The following is an 18,404-nucleotide window of genomic DNA, read 5'->3' on the forward strand; positions in this document are numbered from 1 at the left end:
TCTTGGTTATACTTACCTCTATTTGTAAAGACTGCTCTTCTGGTTCTTCTCTTCCTCTCTGGCATCTAGCTTTTTTCTCCTCTGTTTACATTTCATGGTGTGTGGTCCTCTGCTGCTTCCAGCTTCATTCACATTTTAGATATATCTGTGGCATTATTTTCTCTAAGTCATTTTCACTGTGTTCTATCAAAAAATCAGACAAAAAGAATTTATATGTCCATTAGCAAAGCTAATTTCTTATATTGTGCTATAAATTGTTAAATCCTTTTCAAATAAATGGCTTATCTCATCTGGTACTCTGACATTTGTGTTGCCATGCTAATTCATTTTTTAGATTTGTTTTTTTACAGTGTGTTACCACATATCTTGCAAAAGGGCATTTGCCTTCATTGTTTGAGAATTAAAAATAAATTTATTTTTAAACAGTTTTTTTAAACCATGGAACTGTTTTAATGTAAAAAATTAATTCCAGTCAGCAAAGTGTATGATTGATAACACTGTCATCAGTGCATCATTCATGCATTCAACACGTTTATTATGTGCCAGATACTATTGAAGGAACCAAAATAGAAATTCAGAAACTTTGAGTAGTTAGTTGGTTTGTTAGTTTCCTTTAGTTTGAAGAAACAAAGGTTCTCTCAGGGCACCATCTTAAAAAAAAAAAAAAAAAAAAAATGTATCGTTATTCTCTGTGTGGTACAGCACTGCAGTGCCAGAAAATCTGAAGCCACTTAGTGGCTGGCTACTCTCTCTCAGTACTTCTCTCTGAATGTCTGCTCTGGTCTCCTTTTGCTAACTAAAGGCATTCTATCCTCTCTTCTGTAGTTTAAATGCTGCAGAGGGCCTGTCTGTCTGATGTTTTAAAATCAACTTCATTGAGCAATAATTTACATACAATAAAACACACCTATTTTAAGTTTGATGAGGTTTGACAAGCTTATGTACCTATGAAACCGGCATTACAGTCAAGGTAGAGAACATTTCCTATTCCTCCAGATAGTTCCCTTGTGCTCCCTTGCATTCAGCCCCTGCTTCCCACCAACTAACCCCAGCTCCAAGGAAGGATAAGTCTGCTTTCTGTTCCTGTAGATTAGATTTGCCTTTTCTAGTATTTCCTATAGGTAGAATCATTCAATATATATTCCTTTGTGTCAGCCTTCTTCTGTTTTTAAAAATTGCCGATATTTCAGGTATTAAGATTGTTCCTTTTTATTGCTGAGTGATATTCTATTCTGTGGAATACCACAAATTGTCTAACCATTCACTAGTTGATGGGATAATTGGATTGTTTCCAGTTTTGGGATATTATGAATAAAATTCTGTGACCACTTACGTACAAGTCTTTTTGTGGATACTTGTTTTCATTGCTCTTGGGTAAATGCCTAGGAACTGAATTGCTGGGTTGTATGGTAAGTGTGTGTTTAACTTTAAAAAATAGTTCGGCAATTTCTTATAAAGTGCTTGTGCCACTTCTACATTCCTACCACTATTGTCTGAAAGTTCCAAGTGCGCCACATCCTTGCCAGATTCTCAGTCTTTTTAACGTTGTCATTCTATTAAGTGTGTAGTAGTTTATCATTGTTGTTTTAATTTCCATTTTCCTGAGATCTAATGGTATTTACCATCTTTTCATAAGCTTATTCTCTTTGTCTGCTAGGGCTGTCGTGACAAAATATTGAATACCACAGATTGAGTGGCTTAAACAACAGAAATTTTCTTACAGTTCTGTAGGCTGACAGTCCAAAATGAAGGTGTCTGCAAGGTTTGGTTTCTCTTGCAGCCTCTTTCTTTGGATTGCAGATGACTGCCTTCTCTCCATACCCTCACATGGCCTTTTCTGTGTACATGCCCATCCCTGATGTCTCCTCTTCCTCTTGTAAGGACACCAGTCCTTTTGGATTAGGGCCCCACCTTTATGAACTTGATTACCTCTTTAAAAGTCCTATCTCAAAACACAGTTACAGGCTGGGGGATCAAGATGGTGGAGGAGTAGGACAGGGAGCTCACCTACTCCCACAAAAACATTCAAAACACATCTGCAAGTGGAACGATTCACATAGAATATCTACTGAACGCCAGCAGAAGACCTCAAACTTCTGAAAGGACAAGAAAACCTCCAAGTAACTGGGTAGGACAAAAGGAAATAGAAAGGAATGGGGATGGGCCTGCACTGCAGGGAGGGAGCTGTGAAGGAGAAAAGGTTCCCGCACCCTGGGAGTCCCTTCACTGGTGGGGGATCAGCCTGGATGGAGGCAGAGCTTCGGAGCCTAGGAGGAGAGCACAGCAACCGGTTTGCAGAAGGCAAAATGGAGAGTAACCTGCACAGAAGGTCGGCACCACCACCTTGTGTTCTCCAGCCTGAGATGCTCCTCTGTTGATGCGGGTGGGGACTGGGTGCTGAAGCTCAAGCCTCAGAGGTCAGACCCAGGGAAAGGACCAGGGTTGGTTGTTCAGAGACAGCCTGCAGAGGCTAGCTTGTGGCAACTGAGGGTGTACTCAGAAGAAGCTGGCGCCTGCCAGAAAAGCAAGGTGCCACTATTAGGGGCACATGAGAAGAGGGACAGGACCACCATAAGAGCTTCTTCCCCTGTAAGTGCTCCCAGGCAACAGGACACTGCCTACAGAAGCTCTGGGTGTGGGCTCAAGTCACCACTGCAATCATGGTCTCCATAGGCAGGCACGGGCCACCACTACGAGATCCACAAGAAGTTGCCAAGTACTGCCCACACTGTCCGGGGAGTGCACAAGGGCTGCTGCACCTGCACACCCCATGTCAAGGGGATAACAGCCAGCCCATGCTGAGGAAAGAAACAGCAAGCATCCAAACTAAAAGCAGCCCCTTGATTCTGGAAAAGATGGTGGAGTAGAAGGCCTTGAGCTCACCTCCTCTCATGAAAATACCATAATCACAACAAACTGCTGAACAACTATCAAAAAAGACTGGAACATACCAAAAAAGATAGTTTACATTCAAAGACAAAGAAGAAGCCACAATGAGATGGTAGGAGGGCGCTTTCACAACATAATCAAATCCCATACCCGCCAGGTGGGCGACCCACAGACTGGAAAATAATTATATCACAGAGGTTCTCCTACAAGAGTGAAAGTCCTGAGCTCCACTTCAGGCTCCCCAGGCTGAGGGTCTGGCATCAAGAGGAGGAATCCCAGAGCAATTGGCTTTGAAGACCAGTGGGGCTTGAGTGCAGGAGCTCCATAGGACTGGGGGAAACAGAGACTCCACTCTTGGAGGGCACACACAAGGTTTCATGTACACTGGGACCCAGCACAAAGAAGTAATTCCATAGGAGCTTGGGCTGGACCTACCTATGAGTCTTGGAGGGTCTCCTGGGGAGGTTGAGATTGGCTCTGGATCACTATGGGGGGGGGGAGGCAAGGACACTGGTGGCAGAGGCCCCAGAGAATATTGATTGGCTTGAGCTCTCCCAGAGGTTGCCATTTTGGCATCAAGACCTGGCCCTACCCAGCAGCCTAGAGGCTCCAGTGCGTGAATGCCTTAGGCCAAACAACCAGCAAGATAGGAACACAGCCCCACCCATCAGCAGACAGGCTGCCTAAAGCCGTACTGAGCTTACAGCCACCTCTAAACACACGCTTTGACATGGTCTGCCCACCAGAGGGTCAAGACCCAGCTCCACACACTAGTGGGTAGGGACCAGTCCCACCAGGAAGCCTGCACAAGCCTCAGGACCAAACTCACCTACCAGAGGGCAGACACCAGAAGCAAGAGCTATGATCCTGCAGCCAGTGGAAAGAAGACCACAAACACAGAAAGCTAGACAAAATGAGATGGCAGAGAAATATGTTCCAGACGAAGGAACAAGATAAAAACCCACAAGAACAACTGAATCAAGTGGAGATAGGCAAACTACCTGAAAAAGAATTTAGAGTAATGATAGTAAAGATGATCCAAAATTTCTGAAAAGAATGGAGGCACAGATTGAGAAGATACAAATGATGTTTAAAAAAGAGAAGATCTAAAGAATAAACAGATGAACAATACAATAACTGGAATGAAAAATACACTAGAAGGAAGCAATAGCACACGAATTGAGGCAGAAGAATGAATAAGTGAGCTGGAAGACAGAATGTTGGAAATCACTGCTGCAGAACAGAATGAAGAAAAAAGAATGAAAAGAAATGAGGATGGTCTTGGAGACCTCTGTGACAACATTAAATGCACCAATATTAGCACTGTAGGGGTCCCAGAAGGAGAAGAGAGAAAGAGCCTGAGAAAATATTTGAAGAGATTATAGCTGAAAACGTCCTTAACATTAGAAAGGAAACACTCAAGTCCAGGAAGCGCAGAGAGTCCCATACAAGATAAACCTAAGGAGGAACAAGATGAGACACATACTAATCAAACTGATGAAAATTAAATACAAACAATTAAAAACAACAGGGAAGAGAAACAAATAACATACAAGGGAATCCCCATAAGGTATCTGCTGATTTTTCAGCAGAAAATCTGCAGGCCAGAAGGGAGTGGATGATATATTTAAAGTGACGAAAGGGACAAACCTACTACCAAGAATACTCTACCCAGCAGACTCGCATTCAAATTTGACGGAGAAATCAAAAGCTTTATGGACAAACATAACCTAAGAGAATTCAGCACCACCAAACCAGCTTTGAAACAAGTGCTAAAGGAATTTCTCTAGGCAGAAGAGACCACAACTAGAATCAAGAAAATTATGAATGGGAAAGCTCACCAGTTAAGACAAACATAAAGCAAAGGTAGGAAATCATCCACGCACAAATATGATAGTAAAACCAGCAGTCGTGAGAAGAGAGTACAAATGCAGGATATTGATAATGCATTGGAAATTAAGAGACCAGCAAGTTAAAACAGTCTTGTACATATATAGACTGCTAGGTCAAAACCTTTTGGGAACCACAAACCAAAATTCTACAATAGATACACACACGAAAAAGAAGAAGCAACCCAATCACAACGCTAAAATATAGACATCAAATCACAAGAGAAGGGCTTCCCTGGTGGCGCAGTGGTTGGGAGTCCACCTGCCGATGCAGGGTACATGGGTTCGTGCCCTGGTCTGGGAGGATCCCACATGCCGGGGAGCGGCTGGGCCCTTGGGTCATGGCCGCTGAGCCTGCACGTCCAGAGCCTGTGCTCCGTGGTGGGAGAGGCCACGGTAGTGAGAGGCCCATGTACCACAAAGGGGGAAAAAAAATCACAAGAGAGGAGGAAGAGAAGAAAAAAGGCCTACAAAAACAAATCCTAGTTAACAAAATGGCAGTAAGAACAGACATATCGATAATTACCTTAAATGTAAATGGACTAAATGCTCCGACCAAAAGACACAGACAGGCTGAATGTATACAAAAACAAGACCCATATATATGCTGTCTACAAGAGACCCACTTTAGCCCTAGGGACACATACAGAGGGAATGTGAGGGGACAGAAAATGGTATCCCATGCAAATGGAAATCAAAAGAAAGCTGGAGTAGCAAAACTCACATCACACAAAATAGACTTTAAAATAAAGACTGTTACAAGAGACAAAGAAGGACACTACATAACGATCACGGGATCAATCCACGAAGAAGATATAGCAATTACAAATATATGTGCACCCAACATAGGAGCACCTCAATATACAAGGCAAATGCTAACAGCCATAAAAAAAGAAATTGACACTAACACAATAATAGTGTGGGACTTTAACACCCCAGTCCCATCACTGGACAGATCATCCAGACAGAAAATCAACAAGGAAACACAGGTCTTGAATGACATACTAGACCCTATGGACTTAATTGGTATTTATTACAACATTCCTTTGATTGTTCTCAAGTGCATATGGAACATTCTCCAGGATAGATCACATCTTGGGCCACAAATCAACCCTCAGTAAATTTAAGAAAATTGAAATCATATCAAGAATATTTTCTAACCACAACACTATGAGATTAGAAATCAATTACAGGAAATAAAAACCGTAACAAACACATGGAGGCTAAATAATATGTTACAAAACAACCATGGATCACTGAAGAAATCAAAGAGGAAATTTAAAAATACCTAGAGACAGATGACAATGAAAACACGATGATCCAAAACCTATGGGGTGCAGCAAAAGCAGTTCTACGAGGGAAGTTCATAGCAATACAGTCTTAACTCAGGAAACAAGAAAATCTCAAAAAAACAACCTAACCTTACATGTAAAGGAACTAGAGAAAGAACAAACAAAACCCAAAGTTAGTAGAAGGAAAGAAATCATAAAGATCAGAGCGGAAATAAATGAAATAGAGATGAAGAAAACAGTAGTAAAGATCAATGAAACTAAAAGCTGATTCTTTGAGAAGATAAACAAAATTGATAAACGGTTAGCCAGATTCATCAAGAAAAATGAGGACTCAAATCAATAAAATTAGAAATGAAAATGAGAAGTTACAACTGACACCACAGAAATACAAAGGACCATAAGAGACTACTACAAAAAACTATATGCCAATAAAATGGACAACCTGGAAAAATAGACTAATTCTTAGAAAGGTACAAGCTTCCAAGACTGAACCAGGAAGAAATAGAAGATATGAATAGACCTATCACAAGTACTGAAATTGAAACTGATTAAAAAGTTTCCAACTAACAAAAATGCAGGACCAGATAGCTTCACAGGCGAATTCTGTCAAACATGTAGAAAAGAGTTAACACCTATCCTTCTGAAACTATTCCAAAAATTGCAGAGGAAGGAACACTCCCAAACTTTCTATGTGGCCACCATGACCCTGATACCAAAACCAGACAAAGATACCACAAAAAGAGAAAATTACCGGCCAGTATCACTGATGAACATAGATGGAAAAATCCTCAACGAAATACTAGCAACCTGAATCCATAATACACCATGATCAAGTGGGATTTATCCCAGGGATGCAAGGATTCTACAATATCCACAGATCAATCAGTGTTATACACCGTGTTAACAAACTGAAGACTAAAAACCATATGATCATCTCAATCGATGCAGAAAAAGCTTTTGACAAAATTCAACACCCATTTATGATAAAAATTCTCCAGAAGTAGGCATAAAGGGAACTTACCTCTACATAGTAAAGGCCTTATATGACAAGTCCACAGCTAACATTCTCAACAGTAAAGAGCTGAAAGCATTCTCTTTGAGATAGGAACAAGACAAGGATGTCCACTGTCACCACTTTTATTCAGCATAGTTTTGGAAGTCCTAGCCACAGCAATCAGAGAAGAAAAAGAAATAAGAGTGATGCAAATTGAAAAAGAAGTAAAACTGTCACTGTTTGCAGCAACATATTATACATAGAAAAGATGCTACCAGAAAACTACTAGAGCTCATCAGTGAATTCAGTAAATGTACAGGATGCAAAATTAATACACCAAACTCTTGCATTCCTATACACTAACAACTAAAGATCAAAAAGAGAAATCAAGGAAACAATCCCATTTACCATCACATCAAAAAGGATAAAATACATAGGAGTAAACCTACCTGAGGAGACAAAAGATCTGTATTCTGAAAACTATAAGACGTGATGAAGGAAATCAAAGGTGACACAAAGATGACGTGGAAAGGTATTGTTTTGGATTGGAAGAATCAATATTGTCAAAATGACTATGCTACCCAAGGCAACTACAGACTCAGTGGAGTCCCTGTCAAATTACCAATGACATTTTTCACAGAAGTAGAACAAAGATTTTTAAAATTTATATGGAAGCACAAAAGACTCTGAATAGTGAAAGCAATTCTGAGAAAGAAAAACAGAGCTGGAGGAATCAGGTTACCTGACTTCAGACTATACTGTAAAGCTACAGTAATCAAAACAGTATGGTACTTGCACAAAAACAGAAATACAGATCAATGGAACAGGAGAGAAAGCCCAGAAATAAACCCACCCACCTATGGTCAATTAATCTATGACAAAGCAGGCAAGAATATACAAAGGAGAAAAGACAGTCTCTTCAAAAAGTGGTGCTGAGAAAACTGGATAGCTACATGTAAAAGAATGAAATTAGACATTTCATAAACACTATACATAAAAATAAACTCAAAATGGATCAAAGACCTAAATGTAAGGCTACACAGTATAAAACTCTTAGAGGAAAACGTAGGCACAATACTCCTTAATTTAAATCGCAGCAAGATATTTTTTGATACACCTCCTAGACTAATGAAAATAAAAACAAATATAAGCAAATAGGACCTAATAAAACTTAAAAGCTTCTACACAGCAAAGGAAACCGTAAACAAAATAAAAAGACAACCCACAGAATGGGAGAAAATATTTGCAAACGAAGCAACTGAAACGGGATTAATCTCCAAAATATACAAATAACTCATGCAGCTCTATATCAAATAAACAACCCAATCAAAAAGTAGGTAGAAGGCAGACTCTGGGAGGGCTCACACCAAGGAGTACTTGCCAGAACTTCTGCTTCCAGTGTCCTTGTCCCCACGGTGAGCCACAGCTACACCATGCCTCTGCAGGAGACCCATCAACACTAGCAGGTATTGTAAGATTCAGGCTGCTAATGTTGGCATATGCGCATTTAGCCTTAAAGAGATTAAGTTGAGAAGCAAGAAGAACTACAATCCTGCAGCCTGTGGAACAAAAACCACATTCACAGAAACAAAGACAAGATGAAAAGGCAGAGGGCTATGTACCAGATGAAGGAACAAGATAAAACCTCAGAAAAACAACTAAATGAAGTGGAGATAGGCAACCTTCCAGAAAAAGAATTCAGGATAATAATAGTGAAGATGATCCAGGACCTCGGAAAAAGAATGGAGGCAAAGATCGAGAAGATGCAAGAAATGTTTAACAAAGACCTAAAAGAATTACAGAACAAACAAACAGAGATGAACAATACAATAATGGAAATGAAAACTACACTAGAAGGAATCAATAGCAGAATAACTGAGGCAGAAGAACGGATAAGTGACCTAGAAGACAAAATGGTGGAATTCACTGCTGTGGAACAGAATAAAGAAAAAAGAATGAAAAGAAATGCAGACAGCCTAAGAGACCTCTGGGACAACATTAAACGCAGCAACATTCGCATAATAGGGGTCCCAGAAGAAGTGAGAAAGGACCAGAGAAACTATTTCAGGAGATTATATTCGAAAACTTCCCTAACATGGGAAAGGAAATAGCCACCCAAGTCCAGGAAGCACAGTGAGTCCCATACAGGACAAACCCAAGGAGAAACACACCAAGACATATAGTAATCAAATTGGCCAAAATTAAACACAAAGAAAAATTATTGAAAGCATCAAGGGAAAAATGACAAATAACATACAAGGGAACTCCCATGAGGTTAACAGCTGATTTCTCAGGAGAAACTCTACAAGCCAGAAGGGAGTAGCATGATATACTTAAAGTGATGAAAGGGAAGAACCTACAACTAAGATTACTCTACCTGGCAAGGATCTCATTCAGATTCGATGGAGAAATCAAAAGCTTTACAGACAAGCAAAAGCTAAGAGAATCCAGCACCACCAAACCAGCTCTACAACAAATGCTAAAGGAAATTCTCTAAGTGGGAAACACAAGAGAAGAAAAGGACCTACAAAAACAAACCCAAAACAATATAAGAAAATGGTCATGGAACATACCTATCAATAATTACCTTAATCGTGAATGGATTAAGTGCTCCAAGCAAAAGACACAGGCTTGCCAAATGGATACAAAACCAAGACCCATATATACGCTGTCTAAAAGAGACCCACTTCAGACCTAGGGACACATATAGACAAAGTGAGGGGTTGGAAAAAGATATTCCATGCAAATGGAAATCAAAAGAAAGCTGGAATAGCAGTACTCATATCAGATAAAGTATACTTTAAAATAAAGAATCTTACAAGAGACAACAAAGGACACTACATAATGATCAAGGGATCAACCCAAGAAGAAGATATAACAGTTATAAATATATATGCACAAAACATAGGAGCACCTCAATACATAAGGCAACTGCTAACTGCTATAAAAAAGGAAATCGACAGTAACACAATAATAGTGGGGGACTTTAACACCTAACTTACACCAATGGACAGATCATCCAATATGAAAATAAATAAAGAAACAGAAGCTTTAAATGACACAATAGACCAGATAGATTTAGTTGATATTTATAGGACATTCCATCCAAAAACAGCAGATTACACTTTCTTCTCAACTGCGCATGGAACATTCTCCAGGATAGATCACATCTTGGGTCACAAATCAAGCCTCAGTAAATTTAAGAAAATTGAAACCATATCAAGCATCTTTTCTGACCACAATACTATGAGATTAGAAATGAATCACAGGGGGAAAACACGTAAAAAACACAAACACATGGAGGCTAAACAATACGTTACTAAATAACCAAGAGATCACTGAAGAAATGAAACAGGAAATAAAAAAATACCTAGACAAATGACAATGAAAACACGATGATCCAAAACCTATGGGATGCAGCAAAGGCAGTTCTAAGAGGGAAGTTTATAGCTCTACAAGCCTACCTCAAGAACAAGAAAAATCTCAAACAATATAACCTTACACCTAAAGGAACTAGAGAAAGAACAAACAAAATGCAAAGTGATCAGAATGAAAGATATCATAAAGATCAGAGCAGAAATAAATGAAATAGAAACAAAGAAAACAATAGCAAAGATCAATAAAACTAAAAGCTGGTTCTTTGAGAAGATAAACAAAATTGATAAACCATTAGCCAGACTTGTCAAGAAAAAGAGGGAGAGGACTCAAATCAATAAAATTAGAAATGAAAAAGGAGAAGTTACAACAGACACTGCAGAAAAACAAAGCATCCTAAGAGACTACTACAAGCAACTCTATGCCAATAAAATGGACAACCTGGAAGAAATGGACAAATTCTTAGAAAGGTATAACCTTCCAAGACTGAACCAGGAAGTAATAGAAAATATGAACAGACCAATCACAAGTATTGAAATTGAAACGGTGATTAAAAATCTTCCAACAAACAAAAGTCCAGGACCAGATGGCTTCCCAGTTGAATTCTTTGAAACATTTAGAGAAGAGCTAACACCCATCCTTCTCAAACTCTTCCAAAAAATTTCAGAGGAGGGAACACTCCCAAACTCATTCTATAAGGCCATCATCACCCTGATACCAAAACCAGATAAAGATACTACAAAAAAGAAAGTTATAGACCAATATCACTGATGATTATAGATGCAAAAATCTTAAACAACAAACTAGCAAACAGAATCCAAGAACACATTAAAAGGATCATACATCATGATCAAGTGGGATTTATCCCAGGGATGCAGGGATTCTTCAGTGTACACATATCAATCAATGTGATACAGCATATTAACAAATTGAAGAATGAAAACCATATGATCATCTCAATAGATGCAGAAAAAGCTTTTGACAAAATTCAACATCTATTTATGATAAAAACTCTCCAGAAAGTGGGCATAGAGGGAACCTACCTCAACATAATAAAGGCCATATACGACAAACCCACAGCAAACATCATTCTCAATGGTGAAAAATTGAAAGAATTTCCTCTAAGATCAGGAACAATACAAGGATGTCCACTTTCACCACTGTTATTCAACATAGTTTTGGAAGTCCTAGCCACGGCAATCAGAGAAGAAAATGAACTAAAAAGAATACAAATTGGAAGTGTAGAAGTAAAACTGTCACTGTTTGCAGATGACATGATACTATACATAAAGAATCCTAAAGATGCCACCAGAAAAATACTAGAGCTAATCAATGAATTTGGTAAAGTTGCAGGATACAAAATTAATGCACAGGAATCTCTTGCATTCCTATACACTAATGATGAAAAATCTGAAAGAGAGATTAAGCAAACACTCCCATTTACCACTGCAACAAAAAAATAAAATACCTAGGAATAAACCTACCTAGGGAGACAAAAGACCTGTATGCAGAAAAGTATAAGACACTGATGAAAGAAATTAAAGATGATACCAACAGATGGAGAAATATACCATGCTCTTGGATTGGAAGAATCAACATTGTGAAAATGACTATACTACCCAGAGCAATCTACAGATTCAATGCAATCCCTATCAAATTACCAATGGCATTTTGTACGGAACTAGAACAAAAATCTTAAAATTTGTATGGAGACACAAAAGACACCGAATAGCCAAAGCAGTTTTGAGGGAAAAAAACAGAGCTGAAGGAATCAGACTCCCTGACTTCAGACTATACTACAAAGGTACAGTAATGAAGACAATATGGTACTGGCACAAAAACAGAAACATAGATCAATGGAACAAGATAGAAAGCCCAGAGATAAACCCATGCACCTGTGGTCAACTAATCTATGACAAAGGAGGCAAGGATATACAATGGAGAAAAGACAGTCTCTTCAATAAGTGGTGCTGTGAAAACTGGACAGCTACATGTAAAAGAATGAAATTAGAACACTCCCTAACACCAAACACAAAAATAAACTCAAAATGGATTAGTGACCTAAATGTAAGACTGGACACTATAACACTTAGAGGAAAATGTAGGAAGAACACTCTTTGACATAAATCACAGCAAGATCTTTTTTGATCCACCTCCTAGAGTAATGGAAATAAACACAAAAATAAACAAATGGGACCTAATGAAACTTCAAAGCTTTTGCACAGCAAAGGAAACCATAAACAAGAAGAAAAGACAACCCTCAGAATGGGAGAAAATATTTGCAAACGAATCAACGGACAAAGGATCAATCTCCAAAATATATAAACAGCTCATGCAGCTCAATATTAAAGAAACAAACAACCCAGTCCAAAAATGGGCAGAAGACCTAAATAGACATTTCTCCAAAGAAGGCATACAGATGGTCAAGAAGCACATGAAAAGCTGCTCAACATCACTAATTATTAGAGAAATTCAAATCAAAACTACAATGAGGTATCACCTCACAGTGGTTAGAATGGGCATCATCAAAATGTCTACAAACAAGAAATGCTGGAGAGGGTGTGGAGAAAAGGAAACCATCTTGCACTGTTGGTGGGAATGTAAATTGATACAGCCGCTATAGAGAACATTATGGAGGTTCCTTAAAAAACTAAAAATAGAATTACCATATGATCCAGCAATCCCACTACTGGGCATATACCCAGAGAAAACCATAATTCAAAAAGACACACGCACCCCAATGTTCTTTACAGCACTATTTACAATAGCCAGGTCATGGAAGCAACCTAAATGCCCATCAACAGACAAATGGATAAAGAAGATGTGGTACATAAATACAATGGAATATTAATGAGCCATAAAAAGGAATGAAATTGGGTCATTTGTTGAGACATGGATGGATCTAGAGACTGTCATACAGAGTGAAGTAAGTCAGAAAGACAGAAACAAATATCGTATATTAACGCATGTATGTGGAACCTAGAAAAATGGTATAGATGAACTGGTTTGCAGGGCAGAAGTTGAGACACAGATGTAGAGAATAAACTTACAGACACCAAGGGTGTAAAGCCGCGGGGGTGTGGGTATGGTGGTATAATGAATTGGACGATTGGGATTGCAATGTATATGCTGATACGTATAAAATTGATGACTAATAACCTACTGTATAAAAAAGTAAATAAAATAAAATTTTTTGAAAACGTAGGCAGATCTAAGTAAACATTTCTCCCAAGAAGACATACAGATGGCCAAAAAGCACATGGAAAGATGCTCAACAAAACCAATTACCATAGAAAGGCAAATCAAAACTACAATGAGGTATCACCTAACACTGGTCAGAATGGCCATCATCAAAAAGTCTACAAAGCATAAATGCTGGAGAGGGTGTGGATAAAAGGGAACTCTCCTACACTGTTGGTGAGAATGTAAATTGGTAAAACCAGTATGGAGAACATTTTAGAGGTTCCTTGAAAAACTAAAACTAGAACTACCATATGATTCAGCAATCCCACTCCTAGGCATATATTTGGAGGAAACCATAATTCAGAAAGATAGGTGTACCCCAGTGTTCATTGCAGCACTGTTTACAGTAGACAAGACATGGAAGCAATCTAGTGTCCATTGACAGAGGAATAAAGAAGAGTTGGTACATACTTACAATGGAATATTACTCAGCCATAAAAAAGAACAAAATGCCATTTGCAGCAACATGGATGGACCAAGAGATTATCATACTTAGGGAAGTAAGTCAGAGAAAGAGAAATATCATATGATGTCATTCATATGTGGTATCAAATTTTTAAAAAATGATACAAATGAACTTATTTACAAAGCAGAAACAGACTTACACATATTGAAAACAAAGTTATGGTTACCAAAGGTGAAACATGGGGGGGTGGGGTGATAAATCAGGAGCCTCGTGATTAACATACGCACACTACTGTATACAACAAGGACCTACTGTATAGCACAGGGAACTCTCTATTCAATATTCTGTGATAACCTATATGAGAAAAGAATCTGAAAAGTAATGAATGTGTCTGTGTATAACTGAATCACTTTGCTGTACACCTGAAACTAAACACAACATTGTAAACCACCTATACTCCAATTTAAAAAAAAGAAAAAAAAGTTACATTGAGGATTAGGGCTTCAATATATGAATTTTGATGGGACAGAATTCAATCCATAGCACTACTGACCATTTCTACATCTCTTGTTTTTTGTTTGTTTAGTTTAGTGTTTAAGTTTTTCCCATTTTGTGTGTCTTAATAGTAAGTTGTAAGAATTCTTATATTCCTTTAAGTCCTGTAACATGTATTATAAATATTTCCTCCTTTTAATATTTTTATATGTTTAAAGAGCAGAAATTTTAAATTTTGGTTAAGTTCCATATTTCTGTTTTTTCTTTTATAGTCTGTGGGTTTTGTGTTCTATTAAAGAAACGTTTGCCTATGCCACGGTTATAAAATATTCTCCATTGTTTTCTTCTAGAAGTTTTATAACTTCAGCTTTTACCTATTTGCATTTTGAGTTAATTTTAATGTTGGCATGTGATAAGGGTCAAGGTTCATTTTTTTGGAATATGGATATACAGTTGTTCCAACACTGTGTTGAAAGATAATATTTTCCCTACTCAGTTACCCTGACATTTTTATTTCAAATCTATTGGCCAAATACGCCTGGGTCTATTTCTGGACTGTATTCTGTTCAATTGATCCATATCCTATGCCAGTACTACACTATCTGCTTACTATAGCTTTATATAGTAATTCTTGAATTTAAAATTTTTCTAATCAAATAGTGTAAGTCTTCCATCGTTTTTCTTCTATTTCAGAATTGTTTTAGCTGCTCTGCACCCTTTCTGTTTAGAATTAGCTTATCAATTTCCCTAATCATGCTTGCTTGAATAGTGCCTGATACTATTGGGATTGCATTAAATATATAGATCATTCAGGAGAAAATTGCTATCTTAATAATATCAAATTATAAATCTATAAACATGATTTTTTTCTATTTATTTAAGCCATATTTATCTGTTTTTTCCTTCTTTTTTTTGTTTTCAACGTACAGGGTTATTATACGTCTTTTTAAAATGTATCCCTAAGTATTTCATGTTTCTGATGAGAGCAGTTATCTTGACTTATTCCTAATATTATCTTGTAATTTTCATATTTGGTTTGGACTTTAGAGAAATAGTGGGCTCCTAAAATGAGCTTGGAAGTGTTCCCTTTTTCTGTTTTTTAAAACAATTTGTGTAGTAATTGGTACTGTTGCTTCCTTAGATGTGTGATAGACTCTACCAGTGAAGCAACTGGAGGCTAGAGTTTTCTTTGTGGGAAAGTTTTAAATTCTGAATTGTTTTTACAAGTAGAGGCTCATTCAGTTACTCTATTTCTTCTTGAATCGGTTTTGGAAAGTGATGTATTTTTAAGGAATTTTGACATCTTATTTAAATTGAATTTATTGGCAAAAAATTGTTTTCAGCGTTCTCTCATATGTATATAAGAGATATGTAGTGATCTGTCATTTACCATCTGTGCGACCTTGGGCAGATTACTTAACTTCTTTGTGGAATTTAACCCAATAGTTAAATTCCAGCATTATTTCAATGGATATTGAGTTCTCAGCAAGAAAGGATTTCCTTTTGCAGCTATTGGCAGACCAACAATAAGGAAATATAGCAACTTGTGGAATGACAGGGGCTTTAATTTTTTTATTCTTTGGCCTCTCCTCAAGGCTTGTGGGATCTTAGTTCCCTGAGGAGGGATTGAACCTGTGCCCTCAGCAGTTAAAGCACAAAGTCCTAACCATTGGACCACCAGGGAATTCCCGTGCTTTGATTTTTAAGACCCGCCTTTCCTGCACAGCACTGGACATATGTTGTATGTAACTGATGTTCGTTACTTGGGTCTTATTTGAATTGCTTGTATTAAAGTATTCTACAAGATGCTTTTAAGGGAAGAATTTCTTGGCTCATATTTCTTTGCTCGATGAAGGGTGATGTATGTGGCATTTGTATTGCATATACTTCATGTTTGCAGATTATTTTCTAAACCTTTGATTAAGAGAGCTAGCCATGTCATTGGTTATTTAGAATTTAGCTGTGTTGGTAGATTATCTTTTGAGTGAGAAAAGGAAGAAACATTGACTTATAGTCTGTGTCAAGTTTTTTCTTCAAGGGGCTAGATAAAATTTTAGGCTTTGTGGACCATGCAATCTCTGTTGCAACTATTTAATTTTGCTGTTGTGGTGCAAAAGCAGCATAGGCAATAAATATGTAAATAAATGTGTGGCCACATTTCAGTAAAACTTTGTTTACAAATACAGGTGGTTGATGGACCATATTTGGCCTGCAGGCCATAGTTTGCCAATCCTTGATCTGTGTAAGGCTTATAAGAATTACATAGCCAGAGATTTGTCTGTATGTGCCCTTATAGCAGTACTTAATGGGCCAAAATTTGTGCTCTGTAACTCTTTGATGGTGAAAATTTATCCAAGTATTTGTATTGGCAAATTGTCTGGGGAATGTGTACACATGTGGCTCCTATTTTAGAGTGGGGGTAAACATCCATCAAAAAAAACCCACTAAGATTCAGGACAGTCTAATAGGTCATAATTTCTGTCCACTAATTTACTCAGCAAATCTTTATAGAACACCTACTATTTACTTAACACTGTTCCAGGCTCTGAGTGTACTTTGTCAAACAAGACCTTTGTTATGGCCATCATGAAACGTATACTCAAGCTGGTAGACTAAAATTGATCAGGTAAGTGCAGGTATGTTATATATTTTCATAAGCCACACTGTGTCAACCACTATTTTACCACCTATTTTAAGAAATAACTGAAGTTTAGAGAATTGCTGCATATAACACTTCTCCCTTGTATGAGGATGATTACAGATATTCCAATTAAAATTCCTTCATTTTTATTTAAGAAAAGAAAAGAAAGGGAACAAAAAATTAATAAAGAAAGGGAGGAAAAAGCAGCAAAGGAGCTGGAGAAAGAACATTTACAAGAAAAAGCAAAAGAAAAATATGAAGAATGGTTAAAGAAAAAAAATGCTGAAGAATGTGAGAAGAAGAAGAAAGAAAAGGTATTTTCACTAAAGTGATCAGTTAGAATACATGACTTTCGTGTTTACATGTGCCAGCTATATTGTATAAAGAGTTTCTAATAGAAAATTGGCACTATCTTATCATAATATAAATACATGTAGCTACCCCTACTTGTTATACTATAATTAAGCTTCAGAAATGAATATGCATTTGTGGTTTTCTTAGGTTGAGAAGTATTAATAAGCCTATTGATATTTCTGCAGTCAGGTTCAAACTTTTTATTGTTGTTTATGCTTTTAAATATTATTCAATGCACTTTTATGGAAAGTTTTATTACATTATTATAAATTACTATTCTATTTTAAAACAGCAAATTGCTTTTTTCTTCTTAGGTTTAATGTCATTATTTAGAGGCAGCCACCTTCATATCACATCCCTGATCATGTTAAATTTTGCTCTCTATAGAATTATGATTCAGTATTTCTGATCAGAAAGCCATTGGGATGGGGAGCTACTGGGGAAAAGAGTCAGTAGAATTTGAATAGAATTTTTAGTTACAGAATATCCCTGGAGATTCTTTGGTCTTGTCATTTTAAGGAAAAAGAAAAACAACGGCAGGCTGAATTACAGGAAAAAAAGGAAATAGCAGAAAAAAAGTTTAAGGAATGGTTGGAAAATGCAAAAAATAAACCTCGTCCAGCTGCAAAGAGCTATGGTTATGCCAATGGAAAACTCACAGGTTGGTTTTTATGTTATGTGGGTTACATAAATATGGATTGCAGGAGTGAATATTATATATTATGTTTCCTTTTGACAGAAATGGAAATGTGTAAAAATCTTTTTTCTTTCAAATTACTATTTTCTGGAAGATTATAACATACTGTATTCCTGTGGAGATACTACA

At 37.4% G+C, this 18,404-nt stretch overlaps 1 protein-coding gene across 1 annotated transcript in view; it reads left to right on the forward strand.

Moving 5' to 3' along the window:
- CCDC34 (coiled-coil domain containing 34) overlaps window positions 1-18,404 on the forward strand; it is a 54,470-nt gene that overhangs the window by 28,541 nt on the left and 7,525 nt on the right. Inside the window, exons 4-5 of the mRNA XM_022583738.3 lie at window positions 17,380-17,538; window positions 18,098-18,239. Coding sequence (XP_022439446.2) covers window positions 17,380-17,538; window positions 18,098-18,239 — 301 coding nt within the window. The remainder of the gene's footprint in view (window positions 1-17,379; window positions 17,539-18,097; window positions 18,240-18,404) is intronic.

The sequence above is a fragment of the Delphinapterus leucas genome, chromosome 7 (assembly GCF_059928025.1).
Source record: "Delphinapterus leucas isolate spDelLeu-1000000601 "Yukka" chromosome 7, BTC_Dleu_Yukka2, whole genome shotgun sequence".
NCBI classification, from domain to species: Eukaryota; Metazoa; Chordata; class Mammalia; order Artiodactyla; family Monodontidae; genus Delphinapterus; species Delphinapterus leucas.